This window comes from Larus michahellis, chromosome 5 (genome assembly GCF_964199755.1).
Source record: "Larus michahellis chromosome 5, bLarMic1.1, whole genome shotgun sequence".
Taxonomy (NCBI): domain Eukaryota; kingdom Metazoa; phylum Chordata; class Aves; order Charadriiformes; family Laridae; genus Larus; species Larus michahellis.
In genome coordinates this window covers 81,695,682-81,716,482 of record NC_133900.1, presented here as the reverse complement: position 1 = coordinate 81,716,482, position 20,801 = coordinate 81,695,682, and the positions used below count along the sequence as shown (strand labels likewise).

Genomic DNA, 20,801 nt, shown 5'->3' with positions numbered 1-20,801 from the left:
AGGCCGTAAGGACTCTGCGAGCAGACCCGTAGTTTCCCAGGCTAGCAGGACGGCGGATGACCCTTCCCGCTCCTCCCACCTCCGCTCCTCGAATTCCTGAGGGAAAAGGCTGAGGAACCACCACAGGCCGCGCGCGCGGGGCGGGGCGTGGCGGTGTCGGGGCGTGGCGCCGCGCATGCGCCGGTGGTGATGTCATCGCGCGCCGCCGGAAGGAGCCTCGTTGTCGCTTCCGTTTGTGGGAAGGGGCGGAGGAGGGGAGCGGCCATGGCGGCGGCGAAGGCGGCGGCGGCCGAGGCCGAGTTGGTGGGTCGGACGGCGGAGGAGGTGTCGTGGGCGGAGGGTCTGCGCGGGGCCTGTGAGCCCGAGCACCACTGGCGGCACCGGCGGGAGTTCCTGCTGCGCAACGTCGGGGAGCGGCCGGCGGCGGGCAGCCCCCAGCTCCAGCGCCTGGTCTCCCTCTCCATGGTGTGGGCCAACCACGTCTTCCTGGGCTGCCGGTGAGTGCGGGACGGGCGGCGGGACCCCCCCGGGGAGGGGGTGGTGGGCACGGCGGGGCCGCCTGACCCTCCCCTCCCCTCCTGTCCCCTTGTCGCCCCTGCAGGTACCCGCCGCAGGTGATGGAGAAGGCGCTGGAAATGGCCGAAGGTATCCAAGTGACCGGCGCGCCCGTCCGCACCACAAGAGATGAACTGGTTGCCAAGGTGAAGAAAAGAGGCATATCAAGTAGCAATGGTTAGCAGATCATAGCTGTGACAATAACATAGGAGTCTAGAAAATGCGTGTTTCTTAATGTTCTCTGTTTACCTCGGGCTTAGAAAGTAGTCAAAATAATTTACTTTTTAAACTCCTCGTTAATCGTTTCCCCTCTCTCTGATGCTTTCCCCTCATATAATACCTGTAAAATAGATGTAATGCATAAGTGTTGCGTTAATAATGCCGAGCTCTTGTTTTGGATTTCTACAACTGGTGCACTTTAAGCTGATTATTTTTTCTAATGCGATGTAGAGTGTTGCATTCCAGCTTAAAAGTAACCTTCTTATTTTGCCTATAGTACTAGTCAGGTGTTGTTGTTTTGTGATAATTTGTTAAAGAAATTCTTGAAGTGGTATTTTAAAGATGTTTTTAAGATAGTAGTAGACAAAATACACTTTTTTTAGGTCAGATAGTCTATTTGTTGTGGTTTAACCCCAGCCAGCAACTATGACCGTGCAGCTGTTCCCTCACCCCCTACCTCCCCCCCAGTAGGGAGAAGAGGGAGAAAAAGCAGGGAAAAAAAAACCTTGTGGGTTAAGATAAAGACAGTTTAATAGGATAGTAACGGAATAGAAAAATAATACTAATGGTAAAAGAATATGCAAAATAAAGTGATGCAACACAAATTGTTTGCACCACTCAATGATCAGTTTCCCAGCTTGTCCCAAGCTGCAATCACAGATCCCTGCCCTGGCCAACCCCCATTTACATATTGAGCATGACACCATGGTATGGAATATTCCTTTGGCCTGCTTGTCCTGTCTATGCTCCCTTTCGGCTTCTATGGGAAGCTGAAAAAGTCTTTGACTTAATATAAATATTACTTAGCAACAACTGAAACAGTATGTGTTATCAACATTCTTCTCATACTAAATTCAAAACACAGCAACCAACTGCTAGGAAGAAAATTAACTCTATCCCAACTGAAACCAGGACACTGTTTAAAGTACTTTGGTTATTTTTGGTTTGGACTTCAAGAATACAAATACGTACTTGCCTGTGGATGCCAACCCAAATCTTGCACCTGAGTATTTTTAGTTTTTTGTCAAAAAACAGTAAAATGTTCCGAAGTAGTAGGTTAATACTTGCAATTACAGTGCAAGGTGTATTCCTAATATATACAACTTAAATTCACAGAGATTATTGCTAGAAGATTTTAGAAAATAGATAAATTGTCTCTAGATGGATATTTCATAGTGCAGAAATTAAAGAGGATAACATACTTTACTTGTTTTGCAGAAGGGCTAGAGGAGCCCCCCAAGAAGCGAGCTGTTGAGAAAAGCAGAGATTCTAAGGATACTGGAAAGGATGTGAAAACAACCAAGGCAGAAGCCCCGAAGGAAACAGAGAGCACATTGCCAAAAAAGCAGGAAAAAGACACTAGCAAAAATCCAGAAAGCTCCCCGTCAACTGTGAGTTCAAATCAAGAAATGGTCACAGCATCAGACATAGAAACAGAAGGAAAACCTACGAATGCTGAACATACTGCTGAGCAAAAGCCATCTTCACCTAAAAAAGAGTCAGGAGAGAATCCACCTAAGGAAAGCAAGTGTGAAAATGTGGCATCACCTGAAAAGAAAACTACAGTAAGCGCAGTGCCACCGGCTGCCAAGAGTGCCCCGCAGGCAGAGGCGGTGGCAGTGGCGGTGCCACCGGCTGCCAAGAGCGCCCTGCAGGCAGAGGTGGTGGCAGGTGCGGTGCCACCAACTGCCAAGAGCACGCCACAGACAGAGGCAGGGGGGGCAGCTGCCAAGAGCACGCCACAGCCAGAGGCAGTGGCAGAGGCAGCGCCACCAACCACCAAGAGCACCCCGCAGACAGAGGTGGTGGCAGCAGCAGTGCCACCGACCACCAAGAGCACCCCGCAGGCAGCAGCGGTGCCACTGACCACCAAGAGCACCCCACAAACAAGTGCTACATTGCTGTCTTCCAAAAACCAAGCGAGTGCCCCAGCATTGGCCCCCAAGAGTGGTGCTCAGGCGGCCGCCTCGCTGCTGCTGGCCCCCAAGAGTGGTGCTCAGGCGGCCGCCTCGCTGCTGCTGGCCCCCAAGAGCGGCTCTCAGGCGGGCACCTCGCTGCTGCTGGCCTCCAAGGGCACCGCGAAGGCAGGCTCCTCGCTCCTGGCCTCCAAGAGCAGCGCCGAGGTAGCTGCCTCGCTGCTGGCCGCTCGGAGTGGTGCTCAGCAGGGATCCTCGCTCCTGACTTCCAAGAGCAGCGCTCAGGTGGCTGCTTCGCTGCTGGCCGCTCGGAGTGGCGCTCAGCAAGGTCCTTCGTCACTGGCCACCCGGGGTGGAGCTCAGGCAGGTGCTTCTTTGCTGGCCTCCAAGGGTGGCACACAGGCAGGTTCACCACAGCTTGCCTCCAAGAGTGGCTCGCAGCCAGGCGAAAGCCCTGCGAGGGCTTTGTGCAAGCCGTTAACCAGCGAAGATGCAAAAGAGAGACAACCTTTTTTCAACAGACTGTACAAAGCTGTAGCCTGGAAACTGGTTGCTGTCGGAGGCTTCAGTCCAAACGTAAATCACGCAGAACTTCTAAACTCGTCGATTCAGTCTGTAAAAGCTACGTTAGATGTTGCTTTTGTTCCCCTGAAGGAACTTGCAGACTTGCCTCAAAATAAGAGCTCTCTAGAAAATATAGTTTGTGAACTGAGGTGCAAGTCTGTCTACTTGGGTACTGGCTGTGGTAAAAGTATGGAAAATGCCAAAGCGGTTGCTTCCAGAGAAGCTTTGAAACTATTCCTCAAGAAGAGAGTAATTGTGAAGATATGTAAAAGAAAATACAAAGGCAGAGAAATTGAAGATTTGGTACTTCTGGATGAAGAATCAAAACCTTCGAATTTACCTCCAGCTTTAAGAAATCCTCGTGAGATCTTGTAGGGGAGAATCGCTGTTTGTACCATATATAGTATTTCAAGATGAGGACTGAAGGTTAATTTTGTACTTTAAAAACGTAGGCTTCCAGATATTTTGTATTTCTTTCTCAGTTTTGCAAGACAATGATAGTCCTTTCACTTGGTAGCAATTGTATAAAACTTGTTAGGGATGACAAGTGCGCATTTAAAGGTATGCCTTAATATATAGCACACTAGTGTGCTGTTTTATTTGCAAAATAGTCTACCTAATTCTTCTATTTTTAATGAAACGATTAAGGTACAATTTGCTGTTTGAAACCTGACAATTTTGTAATTCTTACGATTTGATGGCAGTGTGCTCAATTGTCTACCATGTCTTTTTTAGACACATAGAAGTATGTATATAGGGACCATAATACTTGAAAGATTGAAAGTCGTTTAAAAATTTCAATCAAAAAAAGTTTGAGTCATCTGTTTCAGGCCTGTTGCTCATAATGTTCACTGTTGCTCATACTAGGAGAGAAAATAGTTGGTTGACTATTTTTATGGGATGTTTTCGTAACATTTGCAATAGAAATGACACCCTGATCCCATTTAACATTATACTAGCAGGTTAGATCCCATTTAGCAGTGTACTAGCAGGTTAGATCCCGTTTAACGTGATACTGGTAAATTACCAATTAGCAGTCAAGTCGCAGCTGCTTCAGCCACCAAAACTGTAAGCAGATTTAACTTATATTGTGAAATATCATTTACACTTTTTCCAAATAAACACGGATTTCTCTACTAAGCATATTTTGACTGCTACTAAAACAATAAAAACTTCTGGGATGTGCTTTTATAGTACTTTGGTTCAGGCTATTCAATATTCCAGCCATTTCAATAACTTTGCAACACCTTAAGAAAAGCTTTACTTTGAGTGGCTTCGAGGTGTAATCCCACAAGGATGAGTTTGTTTTCTTTGGATGTGCAGCCGAAATACTGTAAAACGGATAGAGCGAACCTATAGAATACTGATTTCTACTTTGGTAACACTTACTGAGATAAGTAAAAGGAAGATGCTGCTCCTAGAGAAGGCAAGTGAATTGTAAAGCGCTCACAGTAATCGAGCCCGCCCTTTGCTACGTTTTTACACCATGTACAGAATGGTTTGAAGCGAAGAAAGTGGGAAATTACCTTTTATTTTCAATGTTACTGAAATACCTGCACAAACTGCATGTTTTGATATATTGGTTAATGACATGTAATTGTAAAAACATAACGTCTTCAGTGCTGTTTTGAATTAATCTTGTCCAATTACAGTAGTTAGCATCATTTAATGGAGACCTTACACGTGACTGGCAGATCTGTGGATCGAGTCCCACAGGCGTGAACAGGAATTCCTGGGATCGCGGTAGTGTGTGTGTCCACTTAAAGACTTCCAGTTCTAGATTTTGGGACTGAACCAGCGCGGCGTTGTCATGCTGTCCCCTATGTGATTTGTAACAGCGCCGTCTGTCCGGTCCGTAGCACCTGAAGCCTGCCAGGCGCTCATGCTTCCCGATGTGGCCAGTTGAGACCTTCCTCCATCTGGCTCCTGTGCCCTTGGTCGCCCTTCGCTCCGCTTTGGATTTCTCAGGAGTTTCCCCTTGGTGTCTCCGGAGCATCTGCTGATGTGGGGAAACGGTGTCTGGCACAGCGTGCTGCCAGCGCAGAGCAGTGTCTGCCATCGGTGGGAGATGTGGTGGTCATTCGGGATGTGTAAGATGTTTTCACCCACTCGCCCAGTGCAAGCGGAGGCCTGGGATGGCTGTTTTTTGTGGGGCTGGGGTTGCATCCCCATGGCCTCTAATGTTCGGCTTTCTCAGCTGTTGCTTTGGGCATCTCCAGATGTTGCGATGTGCAAACCTGTGTTTCCCGGCTGTGCGGTGAAGCTCTCGGTTATTTACTGACATCCCTGGGGCGTGAAGGTAATGGCGTTAAAAGGCCAAGGGGCTAGATGCCTTTTTTTAAAAGTCCTGACTTAAGCTTACTTTTTTTAAAAAAATTTTTGAATGTTATTCCTCTTTGATGTTTGGTTGTGATTCATTAAAAGACGAGTCTGTAGCTACTCTTAATAGAAACTGGAAGTTGAAGTGTGTTACTTTCATTTCACATTCTGCGGCCCGACAAAGAGCTTCCAACGTATGAGTAAATAAGTGTTATTTGAATGAGAATTTATTAACATTTCATTATGCTGGAAGGAAGGAAGGAGGGATTTCAGAGAATTGGCTGTGGCAAGGAGCATGTGTGTGGTCCTGCCAGCTGTAAAACCGCTGAGTCTCCCTCCCGGGCACCGTCCTGGTCGCTAGTGATGGGGATGCTGGTTAATTGTCTGACCTTGCTGACGAGGACCAACTAGAACGGTGTTGTCTCGGGGAGACAAACGGACCTGACCCGCCGAAACAAAACTGACCCTGCCTTTTCAGCAGTCGGTAAAGATGGCTCCTGCTTCCTCGGAGGGCTGCTGGAGCAGGTTAGGTGGCTATGGCTGGTTCCTCTCGGGCCGCTGCCCCGCGGGTTGCCGCTGGCGCACCCCAATTTGGGTGGATATGGGTAAAAGCTGCTGTTTTCCAGCCCCCAGGGGAGCGAGGCGGGGCGCTGCCCGCGAGGCGGCGCTGGAGCGCAGGGCGGCCTCCGGGGGGCGGGGCTAAGACGTCTCATTTGCATAATATCTTCCCCGTGAGGCGCCGCGGCGGGGCGCGTTCAGCGGGGCCGGTACCACGGGCTCCCGGGAGAGCGGGGTTCCGCCGAGCGGGCCGCGCTCTCTGTGCACCGCCTACGGGATCGGCAGGGCGAGAGCCGGAGCGGCAATTAACCCTCGCTCTGACTGCAAGGACATCCGGGCTGGCGGCTCATATATTAAGGCGGCGGGTAACCTGTTGGGCGGGATGTTCTGAAGACCTGCTCTCTAGGCCACGCACGGAGGACGTTGTGTTCCTCATGGGCCCCGCGCCCGCCTAGGGGAAAGTCCCCGGACCGCCGGCAGAGAGTGCCGGGCGCGGCCGCGCCCCGCCCGCCTCCGCCTCACGCATCCTCCCGCCGAGAGGCCCCCGGGCTGAGCGGGTGAGCGCGGGGCGGGCCCTCGTCACGGCCGACAGACACGCAGGTAGTGCGCCCGGCGCACCAACAGAACGGGGCTCACTCTCAGGCCATCCCCTTTTGCCGGGCATCACTCGCCGCTCGTTCATCACTATCACGGAATGGTTTGGGGTGGAGGGGACCTTAAAGATCACCTAGTTCCACCCCCTGCCCTGGGCAGGGACACCTCCCACCAGCCCAGGTTGCTCCAAGCCCCGTCCAGCCAGGCCTTGAACCCCTCCGGGGATGGGGCAGCCACAGCTTCTCTGGGCAACCTGGGCCAGGGGCTCACCACCCTCACAGCACAGAATTTTTTCCTCAGATCTCATCTAAATCTCGCCTCTTTCAGTTTAAAACCATTACCTCTCATCCTACGGCTCCCCTCCCTGATCCAGAGTCCCTCCCCAGCTTTCCTGGAGCCCCATTAGGGACTGGAAGGGGCTGGAAGGTCTCCCCGGAGCCTTCTCTTCTCCAGGCTGAACCCCCCCAGCTCTCTCAGCCTGTCCTCACAGCAGAGGGGCTCCAGCCCTCCCAGCATCTCCATGGCCTCCACTGGACCTGCTCCAACAGGTCCATGTTCTCCTTATGTTGGGGACCCAGAGCAGCACTGCAGGTGGGGTCTCATTCTTCCAGCAATCCCCACATGGCGGTACATTTCCAGCCATGTCAGACCCCAGAGGAGTGCAGGGAGCAAAGCAGGGAGCAGCTCTGCACAGAACTGTCAACAACAGCTCTGACAGCTTCTCGCAGGAGCTTTGAGAAGGTGCACAACGGGCTGACAAACACCTGGCTGGAGCTGTTGGTTTGGTTGCTGTCTCAGACACTTGAGCGTTTTTCTCTCTTTTCTCCCTTAATTCTTCACATGATCAGCATGGGGAAATAGAGATTACAAATTAAAATGCTATCAAAGAACCCATCCCAAAAGAAGCAACTAAACTAGGGCACCGCTCTATGAAGTTCTCTTGTGTTTTCAGTCGAGAAACTGTAATGAAATCCCGATGTCCTAGTTCCACCTGCTAAAAGAGATACATGGCAGGCTAGCTGAAGCTAGTGTTTCCCGAGCTGTCGTCCCTCTGTGGTGCAGGTGGCACCTGCGGCACAAGCTGAAGAGCACAGATGAGCTGGTGTTGACAAGCTGGAGCTTCTGCAGCCACCGCTGTTGGCTTGTTCTTCTTTTTTTTTCACCCTAAAGATCGCACTACAGACAATTTGGGCTGGTTTTCTCTGTGCGGGGACAAAATTCTCACACTTGTAGTTTATGGTGAATGCTTCAGATTTGTTAGCAGGACAGAACACATCACCAATCGAACTCGTCTTGACTAGAGATGACAATAGGCTGACATGAGATAACATGGGCCAGTGGTGCAGAAACTGAGGGGGGGAAAAGCACAACACTGAAAGAGTTTTGGCGCTGTCTCGCTCTTTCAGTAGGCACAACTATCCCCCAGCTTTATATGATGCAAACCGCAGCGAAAATAACAGCAATATCTGCTTGGTAGAATATTTTTGTAAGCTTTTCTTTCTGCTAAAACATGCGTTTTTTTCAATGTTTTGCATAGTGTTTAATATGCCACACTCTTTGTCCACTTAACAACAATCAACTTGCATCTGTGTGCCTTCCAGATGGTTCTAGTTGCCACTGCCACAGCAAAGGTTATGTGTTTTTAAGAAAATATTGTCATTTGTGCTCATTACCCCTGTACCGCCCCCGATTTTACATCTGCTGCCAGAAGTATCAATTTTTCAGCTGTCATTAATTCTCGTCCTTGCATGCAATCCCGCTGAACCCCCGTGACTGCGGGCAGACAGTGGCTGCACGTGGCTGAGCCAGGACACTTGCCAGCACAGAGCTGGCCCTCACGGCATCCCCAGCACCTGCAGGTGACGATGCAGACACGAGGCTGGCCTGTCAGACACCACAGCAGAGGGTCCCACCTGCCCTGAAGACACGCTCACGTATCAGCGTTCAGAAAAACGGAGTTTGTGTCAATACCTGATAATAGTTTCAAACACGTGGTAGGCTAAATTTGAAAAAGGCACAGGGTAATTTCTGAGCGCAGCTGCCCGTTGCTAAGGCAGAAGACTGGGTTCCAGTGGTTACCAGTTAGGTATTTTCTTCCTCCAGTAACATTTCTGCAACTAAAAACGCATTGTTCGGCTCCGACATCTGAGCCTACAGCCCTTTAAAGTTTGAATTGTCACTGATGGTCAAGTAACATTAATTGTAAGGCCCAAGAGGACTGCGAAACAACATGTTTTAAATGCCACTGCCAGAGATCAATCACACTGGGCAAAAGAGATTTTGTCACCAGTAAGAAAGCCAATCTAACCAACCTTCTCCCAATTTTCTAAATCCTCTGGTGTTTTACATTTTAACTGCAGTCTAAGAGGGTGCTGCCCATATTTTGACAACTGCCTTCCACCCCAAATCCTTCCTTCATTTAGAGAAAACATCATACTTCTGTTCATTATTTTGGGGAAGAGGATGGTTGAGAAGCTGGGGACCTATTCAGCTTGTTTAACAAATAATTTTTCTCACAATTACAGCTGAATAATAAAGCAAATGTAAACTCTGTCAGTTCTGGGAAAAAAGCATGCATCAGTCGTATGTATATCAGTATAGAATACTAATTTTTGTTAACTTGGAGTAAGTGGAGGCACTGAAAAATTTGCATAGCAGCAGCAGCCCTAAGAAACACATAATGCAGGTGACTCGGTGCTACAGAGGTATTTTGAAGATATGAAATTACTCTCTGGTGCTATTTGCAGTGACTTTTCAGTTGCACTAGAGATTAATCATTTATACTAGGTTTGGATAAGCAGATTTCAAAGAGGGGAAAAAAAATCCATGCTAGGAGGTTAAAATAAATTAGGCTTCCTCCTGTTTGGTGCGGAGTTTTTATGACGTATGCCAAAACTCTCTTCAAGCTTTCAGGGGAACTCTGAAATTCATAAATGGTAACTGTAGGCATGTAATTACCCCCTTTCTGCATACGGAGTGGAATTCATTTCACTGACATCTGTGACAACAGACCTGGGCTCTCCTTACAGTCAGCGTAGACATTTTTAGGACAATACCTATTTATACTAAGATTCTTGTCTCATTCGACATGTTTGGCTGCATGATTCCCACCTTTATTTCCTGAGTTGGAAAGGAAAATTAACATCCACATGGGGGAGAGTACCGTGAATGTCTTAAACTATCAACTACTGAAACTTCCTGCAGGTGCACTGCCTGCCCTCGTTTCACAATCTCGATTACAAAGGCGCGATTGTGTATGTTTGTTTCTCATGAGAGGAAGAAGTAAGAATGTGTTTTTCACCTGACCTGTGCCAAGTAGCAGAATCACAGACACTCAGGATGCATGTTAGCGTGTAGCTCAGGTAAGGGCACACAAAAATCCCTTTGTTTATTGTGGGCAAAAAGGGCTCAGTTCTTTTCCATTAAAGTCACCTGGATTCTTCCATTTACTCCAATGGAAGAGGATCAAGCTTCAGGGCTCACGTAAGACAATAAAGACAGTGGCTGCTTATTTGCCTAAGATTAACTTGTTACCATTCCTCACTCTGAACAGAGCGGATACTCTCAAAAGAAAGGAGCAGTGTGGTTCTGCTCAAAACAAAGCCACAATGTGTCAATATGCGCTGATGGAAATGATGATGCCATGTAAAAGCGAATTCCTTAACAACTCCTGCCTTGGGCCTATCAATTTCTCAAAATACTTTTGGGTACAGCCACGGGATTAGAGTATGGAAGCTGAATAGGAAGAATTGTAAAAATAAACAGTTATTAAAAAACAAAGCACAAAGAAAAGTTAGTTTGCACACTACTCCATTTTTCACTCTGCTCATGGTGAGATAACCCATCTTCCAACCCAGCAGCTGGAAGAAGAAAGATGAGCTAGATATTGCAGCTGCCTTCTTCCCCATGTTAATACAAGTCAATCAATCACTAATTTGGTCTCGGGAAGAGATTTTCTCTTAGAGCATATTGGCAGAAAACTTGGAACGCCTCCAGCTTTAGAACAGATGTTTGCATTTGGATGAGGAAGAACATACACCTCCTGATCCGTGCAGGATTTTGTTACTTGGTGCTAGAAAGCTCTTTGACACGGTGGAGGATGAGACTAGCTGGGAGAAAAACACATGCCAGGGTTTTCAGGAAATTCGGGAATTGTACTGGTTTAGTTTATGACCTTATTGAAATGATCTGATCTTATGTCTTATTTTCAGGTGTCCTACACTTCTGTAAATGAAAGAGAAAAATAATAGTAGTTGTTTCCGTATGATTTGTGTTCCACCAGATAAATCAGGCCTAATATTTAAGGAAAATCGAAAGTGATGACATCTACCATTACAGAGAAGTATCTTTTTTGAATGACTTGATGTTAGAGAAGTTTTCAAGAATAGCTTACCTGGACAAATACGCTACTATCTCTGTAGCTCTGGCAAAAAGAGCCTCTTCCTGGAATATTGCCTATACGACGGTCAGCTATGGCCTTTCTATATGACCTTTCTATCTTTATTCGGCTGACTTTTTTAATAGCCCATCTGGCTTGTACTGATTCTTTCTTTGCATTTCTTTTCTTGCTATCTTGGAGAATTCTTCATCCTCTTCATCCCATGGAAACCAGAGAAGCATACCTGTCAAGAAATATATATCATCAAAACCCAATTCTGTTCCATTTGCTTAAGAGAAGCACACTGGTGTCATCCTTCGAGCATTTCCACTAAATGCTAAGTAGGTCTTTCACACTCACAGCCCCTAATGGACTTGTCCTCATCAATAATGCTGCTTTGTATTATTTTTTCCACAGGCTGAAACTCTTCCTGGGCTATCAATGGAGAGCTGAAAAAAATCTAACCAACTTGTGTATTATTAGGTGAATCAGGACAGGAATCTGTCCAGCTATGATTTGAGGATGTAAAATCAGGATTAGGAAAGATGGGAGGCAAAACTTCAACTGGGGAAAATAAGATTTGGATTAAATATCCGGAAATATTTTATCATAGTAAAATCTATACTATAATGAAATAAGCTTTCACAAAGAGAAGGGGAATACTGTGATTGGGACTTTTAAAAACTATACTGACAAATGATAAAGAAACAAAATTTTTGTGATCTACTCTCCATGAAAAGTGGGGGTAGTTTAGAGACATATAAATAGCTTCAAATAAATTGAATATAGGACTTCTGTGTATTATTTACTCTTGGAAGATAACCATTGAGTCAGGTTTTATGCAACACACCCTAATAACACATCCCTGATACCACTGTGAATTTCAACCTCAAGCTGACAATGCTCCGCTTAGTGGAAAGAGTTGGTGGAAATGTTTGGTCGTTCTGCCTTTCTGTCTCTACAAATAGCAGGGTTTTGCTCTACTGTACCTCTTATCTCCAGATTATTCTCAGAGTCATCAAAAGAAGACATAGTTGGGTTGCGGAAGCTACCAACTTGCAAACTTGAGTACAATACATCAAAATTCTCCAGTGCTCCTACCCATTTTGAGGCATGATCAAACCAGAGAATTCAGCCTGCTTCTCTTGCTTTCCTCCCCCCAGAGGCTTCAAACACGCAGCAAGCTAAGGCTTCTTTTTCCTAGGGAAATCTGGTCTAATGTTACTGCTGCATTCTTAAGACTACTCAAAATTCAAATCTTTATTTTAGTGTTCGAAAACAGCAGACAACATTTAAATTCAGGAAACGTTAGCTGATCTCTGCTGTACCTTAGATACTGCTTCCCCCATAGTAACAAACAGCAAGTTTTTAGCACAAAACCCACCTGAAACAAATGTTACAAATTATTCTAAAAAGACTTTCTCGGCTATTTCTTTACCAACGGTGCATACGTAGTTTCTTGTTGGAAAAAAAAATGATGCCAAAATGTTACTTTTAAATTAACATTTGATTGTGATTAACATTTAATTTTAAATAACATGTTAATTTTTAATGAACATTTTTGCTTTATTTTTCTGCTCCGTAGGGGAAATCTCTATTTCTCAGCTTTATTCCTTCATGAGACAGCACAACGCTACAACCATTCAAACTCACTATATGCAGAAACATAACCCCTCAAAACATCTTTCTAAAGAATATTGTATTACTTATATTAATCCAGGTCCTTTTGCACTGGTATACAGCTAGTGCCTTTTGCCTTACAGTAAGTGTTACCTGTAAGTATTATATGAAATAGTTCAATGGAGGAGGCTTCAGTTACTCAGAAGTGACAGCTATGAACACCCGACAATAAAGTTTCAGCAGTTTACTGACGATGGAAGTGGAGGTAACTAGGTTATTTTCACTTTCTAAATCTATTTGTGCAAAAATGAGACGAGTAGCATAGAACGGTCTGAGGTTTAGCTTCGTAATCTGAGCTGTCACAATACACAAAAAAGCAGCAGCTGGTTTTACTGGTGTTACGGATTTTAAGATGAAGGCATCCTCTTAGGAACATGAACACACTGAGTTGCAGACTTCCTGTTTTTCTGGCCAGAGTGACATCAGCGTAATAAAGAATGTTTTGAAAGTACTGCCTACAACTTTGTTTTCATTCATTTCTATGAACTTGCCAACACACTGCTGACTCGGGCAAAACCATTCTACAGCCTCAATTACTCATCATCTTAAACGCAGACGTATGAAAATCACTGTCATGTAGGATACCAGCTTAGTAGCTACATGAGTTGAAACTTAAGAATGTCTTTAAATGTTTTCGTGAACTTGGGTCTTAAGAAAGTAATGTTTGCAGACGGCCATCAGGTGAGATGCTGATCAAAGTCTGCGAAGTTCAATACATGAATTTTGTCCTCAGACGAGCCATCTGGCACAGATCATGTATTCACAGAATCATACAAAAAAAGTAGGCTGGAAAGGATCCTCTGGAGGCCATCAAGATGGAGGCAGCTTTGCAGCCAGATCAGGTTGTGCCAGGCCTCATCCAGTTCAGCTCTGAAAATATCCAAGGATGGAGACTAGACAGCCTCTCTGCGCAACCCGTGCTGCTGCTTAACCGCAACTCCAGACCATGCCATCCTGAAATGTTACCTACAGGATTAGTATGAGGACTCTGTAGTGCTGGCCACTTTCCTAAAGGTAGAAATTTAACACAGAAGGATTTTGGTGGGGTTGGATTTTTTTTTTCATTTTACCCTTGAATTCAATCATCTCCAATGCTATGTTTTTTCCAAATTTGCCAGATATCATATTTTCCCTCACTTTTTCTCAGGTTCCTGAAATATAAATGTAACATACTGCAAAATGTAAAGGTGTCCTCAGTACGTTTCAAGACTCCACAAGATTTTTTTCCCCCTGAGCCTTACCAATAATTATTCATGTAGGAAAGATCAGAAACAGGTCTGAAAGAGAGGTGGGGGTGAAATCTCAACCTTTTAGTAATTCTATATGGTTTATATCATTCTCCCAGTAGGAAAAAGTACATAGCTTGAAAGTATATTTTTTGTTTCGTACTATATTTCTTGTGGCCAACATTTGATACAAATTCTGCAACAGCCTTGGGGGAGACAGGATACTCCCTCAAAACTGGGAGATTTGTTGGCGGGCGAGTGGGTTTGAAAAGGCTAAACTTCTTTGATGCCTTATTTAAAATTCTCTGAAATGATTCCTCGGGATAAAATGTCACTCAGCTTCCCTAAGTAATGGCTTATCACAAATCATTTTGCTCTTATTGTGGCCAAGAACAGTCTAAACTGATGCTTCTTACAATTGGAGGATATGAATTAATTAGAAGCCTCACCCTATCAACTGCTACAGGGAGAAAGGGTTGACTATGGAGCACATTCTTGCGTACCAGACAGAAACTCGCCTTCCCGGCACTTTGCCTGTCGCTACGCTCCTGGTACAAACCTCACCTCACGACGAAAACTGCTCTTCAGCAATAAATCGTTGCAGATAGAGCTCACGGCAGCGCTTGGGAGAGCAATACGCGAGCCATCTGCAAAAAAAAATTAATGTGTGTTTATATTCTTGAGATAAAACTTACTTGCATTCCCCTCCTGTCAGACACGGTGCCTTCGGGAAGGTGCGTTTTGAGAGATTTAGTGCCAACAGCGCCGATAGATTATTTTGTGCGCCAAAATAAGCTGAGAAAATGAGAGGGCGGCGCAGCTTTCACCATCGAACGTAAAACTTCGGCACTTTTCTCCTTGCTCAAACACCTTTTGTACTATCTCCTGAATAGGTGTATTACCTCCCGGAAACGTGTATTATCTCCTGAAAGCGTTGGGGTTTATGGCTGAAAGCACAGCGCGGAGTTTCACGGCCTGTACGCCGGGAACGCGCGTACTCCATGACAGCCAGCACCCCTGAGAGAAACTCCTCCGCCTCCCCAGGGGACAGAGAATATTTAGGGAAGAGCGGATCAACAGGGGGACACCGACCGTTGAAGCCGTTAACGACCGTTAACGAGCCCCCATCCCCCAGCCTGAGGGGATCCCCTCAGGCACCCGCGGTCTATCCCCGCCTCGATAACGCCGCCGCGGCGGCAGAAGCTGACCGAAAACCGGCGGCCAGACGGCGCTACTCACCCCCGCGCCGTCCCTTCCTCCTCGCCTCACGCAGCTGCGGCAGGGGGACTCCCGCCGGGCCCCCACCGCCCCCCTTAGGGAGAAAAGCGTGCGCCTTTAAGAGAAGCTCCGCCCCCGCACCTTGCCCCGCCCCCTGCCGCCCGGCGGGCCAATAGGAGCGCGGGAGAGGGGAAGGCGGGAGAATGCGAACCCCTGGCGGCGCCGCCGGCCGCGCCTTATAAGGGCAGGGCCTGGCGCATGCGCGCAGCCCGGCGGGCAGGGGCGGGGGCTGCGAGCGGGGCTCGGCGGCGGCACCGCGGCGGGAAGGGGCGCGGGAGCCGCGGCCCGGTGAGGCGCCTCGGCCCGGCCCGGCCCGGCCCGGCCCGGCCCTCGGCGGGCAGCGCAGCGGCGGCAGCGGATGTGCTGCTGGGGCGGGGGGATGATGCTGGCGGGGCCGCAGCTGGTGGCGGGGCCGGCGGCGGCGGGCGGGGAGCGGGCCCGGCTGCTCTCCCTGTACGTGCAGGATTACCTGGAGTGCGTGGAGTCGCTGCCGCTGGACATCCAGCGCAACGCCTCGCTGCTGAGGGAAATGGACACGCAGTGCCAAGGTGGGCACCGCCGCGGCCTCCGCCTCACCGCACCGGCGGAGGGGGGTGTAAAGGAGGGGGGGCCGCCGCCCGCCAGCCGCACATGCGCCCGGCGCGGAGGGGCCGGGGCGGGCCCGGCGGAGTGGGGGGTGGGAGCCGGCGGGGCCGCGCTGCCCGGCGCTAGGCCCCGGCTCGGCCGGGCCGGGCCGCTCCCGCTTTCTCCCCCCTCCGGCCGTAAATGGCTGCTCTGGCGGCCGGGAGATGTGGTGGTGGGGGGGTTGCTGCATGGAGCGCTCGCAGCGTGGCCGTGGAGAGGGTCCGCGGAGCGGGAAGTTGCCCGGAACTTCAGCCAAAGACGCGGCTTCTTCCGAAATGAGGGTTAAATAGTAATTAAAGGCGTCCCGCCCCGCGCTACGCGGCTGCGGTGTCTTCTAATTACCGCCCCTCTGCCTAACTGCAAGGTGGGACCCGCTCCTGAGGGGCATTCAGAGGGGCTGGAGCCCCTCTGCCGTGAGGACAGGCTGAGAGAGCTGGGGGGGTTCAGCCTGGAGAAGAGAAGGCTCCGGGGAGACCTTAGAGCCCCTTCCAGTCCCTAAAGGGGCTCCAGGAGAGATGGGGAGGGACTCTGGATCAGGGAGGGGAGCCATGGGACGAGGGGGAAGGGTTTTAAACTGAAAGAAGGGAGATTTAGATGAGATATTGGGAAGAAATTCTTTGCTGTGAGGGTGGTGAGCCCCTGGCCCAGGTTGCCCAGAGAAGCTGTGGCTGCCCCATCCCTGGAGGGGTTCAAGGCCAGGCTGGACGGGGCTTGGAGCAGCCTGGGCTGGTGGGAGGTGTCCCTGCCCAGGGCGGGGGGTTGGACTACATGGCCCTTAAAGGTCCCTTCCAACCCGGACCGTTCAGTGATTCTTGCTGCAGCTGTGCAGCAGGGGCCGAGCGGGGTTTGGTGCCGTGGAGTGGGACCTGGATCCCCGTCTCCCTTGTGTCCTCCTCCCTCCTGGGGGGCTTCCTCCAGCATGGGTCAGAGGGGACCGTTAAGGCTTTTCAGACGTTAAACGGGCCACCCCTGACGACAGCTATTGTAAACGAGATTCTTTCAATTCTCTTTCTAATTGCCCTGGAAGATACATAAGAACAGGCTTTTGTAAGTTTTCTGTGTTTTTAAAGTCTACCTTTACACTCGTCTGCAGCATTTTGAATTCTTGGTCGAGGCTGGCCTGCAGAAGTTTGTTGCCAGCTTTACCAAAGCCTTCAAGTGTTAAAAAAACCCAACAAAAATCCCTAAACCCTAAAAATTGGATAAAAATGTTTTTATGCCCAATTTTGAAGATGTAAAAGCAGTGCTCTATAACTTCAGCTAATTTAAAAGGTAGTGATAGTTCACACAGGAGGGACGAAGCCACTCCTGTGCTTGGAAAACTGAAATCCTTTTAGCTTTTATTAGCTCCACCAAACTTAATGAGATTATTGTAATGAACACTTGGCCCTGGTTTGTGTTGTGTTGGGGTTTTTTTTGTTGTGTTTTTGTGCTGTTGTTTTTTTTTTAACCGGGGTTTCAGAGCTATTTAGTTGGGTGTATGGATGCCTTCTCTAATCTCAGGGACCAATAAGGAGTTTGGTGAACTTGCATCTCTCTCAGTCCAAAAGTTCTTTCCTCTTTTTAACGGATGGCGATCCATTTGAAGTCTTCAGTGTATCTTCATATAGGGCGAAAGTGGTTCTCTGTCACAGTGTGAAAAAGCGAACAGCTATTGCTTGTGGGTTCTTCTAAACAGGGCATTCTCAATATGGGAAATCTGTAACTACACACTTTCCCCCCCCTCCATAAAAAAAGGCTGCGTGGGAGACAATGTGGCTGCAGAATATTGTACTCTGGTTATGCCTTTTTGGTTCAACAGCCTGCAATGTACCTTACTCCGTGCTTTTTAGGAGCAGAGAGTTAGTTATTTTTATCTCCCCCATCAGGGCAACAGGCAAGAGATGTACCTGAAGATGCAGGGAAACAAAGCTTGTGTTTTTAATGGTAGCGGGAATGCTAGTATCGAGAAAGAATAGGCTGAGTTATTGGACAGGCAGAGTAGTGATTTTTGTCTTCCCCTAGTGAAAATCAGGAACAGAAAAAAATGCTTTCGGCTCTTGTTGTCATACAGGTTTCGGAATTTATAGTAAAAAGTGGCTGTTCACGCTTCAGCTACTGTTTCAAGATGTCAGCAGGAAAAAAAATCACTGTGAACAATGTTGAGATAATATCTATGGTTTCCATTTAGCGTAAGCTCGAATCATTTCACAACTGTACAATGCAGACAAATTCTTTAAAAACGAAAGCCAGTTTGTGAAATGCAGGTCTTTAGGAAGAGACAGATTGTACTGCATATCTTCTTGCTTTAGAAGTAAATAGTTTAGTATCATTCATAAATTCCCTTGCCTGTTCAAATAAAATCCCTAAATTGTTTCTGAAGGAGCCAGTGCTGTATCTGACACAGTGCATCAGGTTTCACTGTCAGGTCTACTCATCTATTTCCTTCCATGTTAACAATTTCTGTCTTTTGTGTACACATCTAGTGTGACTTTTGGTCAGGAAAATATTGTTTTCAAATCCAGTGATACAGAACAACAGAGTAGAGGCTAAGACTGGCTTATAAGGCATTTGTTAATCTCATATTTGGGTTCATTAAACTTGCTTCTAAGAACTAAATTTTATGAAAGATTCACAGCAACTCATCCAGTTATTTTGCATGACTTGCAAGAAGAGAAAAATCTTAGAAGTCAAACTGTGATCCACTCATGACTAGTAGCTTAAAAATGTCCTGGGATGCACTAAACAGGAGGTGACCTGCTCTGAAAAGTTCAACCTCGATTTGAAATGCAACGTGCCGTAATTTGTCTCGGTCATAGAAAAAGCTTTTTGAGTGCTTTAAGATGATTTAAATCCTGGTTGTAAATTTGCTATGGTGTAACTTCAGTTGTCATAATCCTTTTATAACTATGTCTACTTGAAAGTGTAATGCCAAACCTTTAGATGAATAAGAAGGGGGAAGGCAGAGGACCCGAGTATCCTAATTCTGGAGTGTTATATATCATGATATATGATGAATTCCAAGTTCCTTCCTGTGATATGATAAGCTATTGCTTGGGTTTGTAGGCCAGGGCTTTGTAACTAGTGTGGTAAAGACTCTCAATAGAGATATTCCTACTTTGGCAGCCGGAGGCAGGATCTGGACTATCCATGCTCCAGCAGCTATGGTCCCCTTTTTTGGGGTAACCTTTCTTTTTCCAATGGCTAAAACAAGCTTGCTTTTTCTTAGACCTTGAATTTTTTCTTGCAGCAGATTGTGATTTTAAACACTGATTTGATGACCACGTGCAACTTGAATGAAATACCTGATCTAGCCCACTAGGGTATACTATAATTAAAATTTGTACTATTTCTCATCAGTTAGAAATACATTTCTGTATTTTTTTGAGCATGTTCCATCTTGTGTAATTATTCCTGTTACGTTTATTTTATAGAAGCGTTAAAAGAAATAGATGATGTATATGAAAAATACAAGGCAGAAAACGATCCCATTCAGAAGAAACGCTTGCAGCAGCATCTTCAGCGTGCGTTAATCAACAGCCAAGAACTTGGAGATGAAAAAATTCAAATAGTTACTCAGATGCTAGAACTGGTAGAGAATAGAGCCCGGCAAATGGAAACACACTCTCAGTGTTTTCAAGATCTGTCTGAGAGCGAAAAGCCTCTAGAAAAGGCAAAGATGGAGTCCTGCCAGCCAGAGAGATCTTCACGTAGACCTCGTCGCCAGCGAACCAGCGAAAGCCGTGATCTGTGCCATATAGCAAATGGTATCGATGACTGCGATGATCAGCCACCTAAAGAAAAAAGATCTAAATCTTCCAAGAAGAAAAAACGCTCCAAAGCCAAACAAGAGAGAGAAGTTTCACCTGTAGAATTTGCAATTGATCCCAATGAACCGACTTACTGCTTATGCAACCAAGTGTCTTACGGCGAAATGATAGGATGTGATAACGAACAGTGTCCTATCGAGTGGTTCCACTTCTCGTGTGTTGGACTCACCTACAAACCAAAGGGGAAATGGTATTGCCCCAAGTGCAGAGGAGACAATGAGAAAACGATGGACAAATGTACTGACAAATCAAAAAAGGATAGAAGATCGAGGTAGTGAAAGCAATTCGTGTTTTAAAGAGTTGCTCCTTTTATATTAAAATGTTTAATTTCCAGAGAAAGCTGTTTTAGGAAATGCATAAGACTATGCAATAATTTTTAATCTATAATATTAATGGAGTATTAAAAGCTGTTATACCTTCTGTGATCTTTAACTTTCTGCACTGAATAACCAAATAGTTGAAACAGGGTGGCTTCAGACCTTCACAGAAGACATTACAAGCATATGGCGCTTGGTTTCAATTTAACCCCATTAGTATTTTAAAAAACCTTGTGAATCTTGAAATAATGGTGGTCGGAAAGATACTGAAGAACTTTTCATGTTATGGGAAAGGCATTGAAAGGCCGCACGTAACTGCTAGAGTCTTAACAACTGAGCTTGTTCTTTATCCCAGGTTTTAAGTTTTCAGGTTTTTTTGTGTTAACATCACACATTTGAAATTAGGGTTTTTGAATTCAGCTGTAACTGTAAAAGTCTTCCGACCTAAAAGCAGACCTCTTCAGTGACTTTCATATGACCAGTATGTTATTTCAAGGAAGAAAATACCACTAACTTAAGCTTTTTTTTTTTTGTCAATATTAAACTCTTGTCTCTGTGACTTTACACTTGGGAGTCAGTTTTTGGATATGATAGAATTATGGTGTATAAAGCAGTTCTGGATATTCCTAGTGGGTTTTGTTGGGATCCTGTCAAAGATCCTGATGTGGTCTTTATTGTTTAAGATGGTCTCTCTAATGCTGAACCTATTTCCTTGATTGTTTATGTTTTGTCGTTGCCTATATAAGCCTTGAAGTGGTATAAGA

General features: G+C 46.7%; 2 protein-coding genes and 1 long non-coding RNA gene across 3 annotated transcripts; 2 read left to right on the top strand and 1 right to left on the bottom strand.

Moving 5' to 3' along the window:
* The first annotated feature begins 231 nt into the window (after positions 1–231).
* On the top strand, positions 232–4,080 carry CDKN2AIP (CDKN2A interacting protein). Its single transcript, XM_074588358.1, has 3 exons — positions 232–497; positions 602–732; positions 1,993–4,080. The coding sequence occupies exons 1-3, from the start codon at positions 265–267 to the stop codon at positions 3,627–3,629; spliced, it is 2,001 nt and encodes a 666-aa protein (XP_074444459.1). The 5' UTR covers positions 232–264; the 3' UTR covers positions 3,630–4,080.
* A 4,165-nt stretch (positions 4,081–8,245) lies between these two features.
* On the bottom strand, positions 8,246–15,381 carry LOC141743642 (uncharacterized). The gene is made up of 3 exons (XR_012587132.1): positions 15,249–15,381; positions 14,513–14,656; positions 8,246–11,347 (listed from the first exon to the last, which is right to left on the bottom strand). It is a non-coding gene; the product is annotated as an uncharacterized LOC141743642 (long non-coding RNA).
* A 124-nt stretch (positions 15,382–15,505) lies between these two features.
* Positions 15,506–20,601, top strand: ING2 (inhibitor of growth family member 2). Its single transcript, XM_074588353.1, has 2 exons — positions 15,506–15,835; positions 19,325–20,601. The coding sequence occupies exons 1-2, from the start codon at positions 15,646–15,648 to the stop codon at positions 19,993–19,995; spliced, it is 861 nt and encodes a 286-aa protein (XP_074444454.1). The 5' UTR covers positions 15,506–15,645; the 3' UTR covers positions 19,996–20,601.
* The last annotated feature ends 200 nt before the right edge of the window (positions 20,602–20,801 follow it).

Bases quoted from the DNA above. Each gene is read 5' to 3' on its own strand.
- CDKN2AIP (XM_074588358.1), top strand. From the start codon at position 265: ATGGCGGCGGCGAAGGCGGCGGCGGCCGAGGCCGAGTTGGTGGGTCGG. The intron at 498-601 runs GTGAGTGCGGGA...TCGCCCCTGCAG, and splicing joins CACGTCTTCCTGGGCTGCCG to GTACCCGCCGCAGGTGATGG. The intron at 733-1,992 runs GTTAGCAGATCA...CTTGTTTTGCAG, and splicing joins AGGCATATCAAGTAGCAATG to AAGGGCTAGAGGAGCCCCCC.
- ING2 (XM_074588353.1), top strand. From the start codon at position 15,646: ATGTGCTGCTGGGGCGGGGGGATGATGCTGGCGGGGCCGCAGCTGGTG. The intron at 15,836-19,324 runs GTGGGCACCGCC...TTTATTTTATAG, and splicing joins AATGGACACGCAGTGCCAAG to AAGCGTTAAAAGAAATAGAT.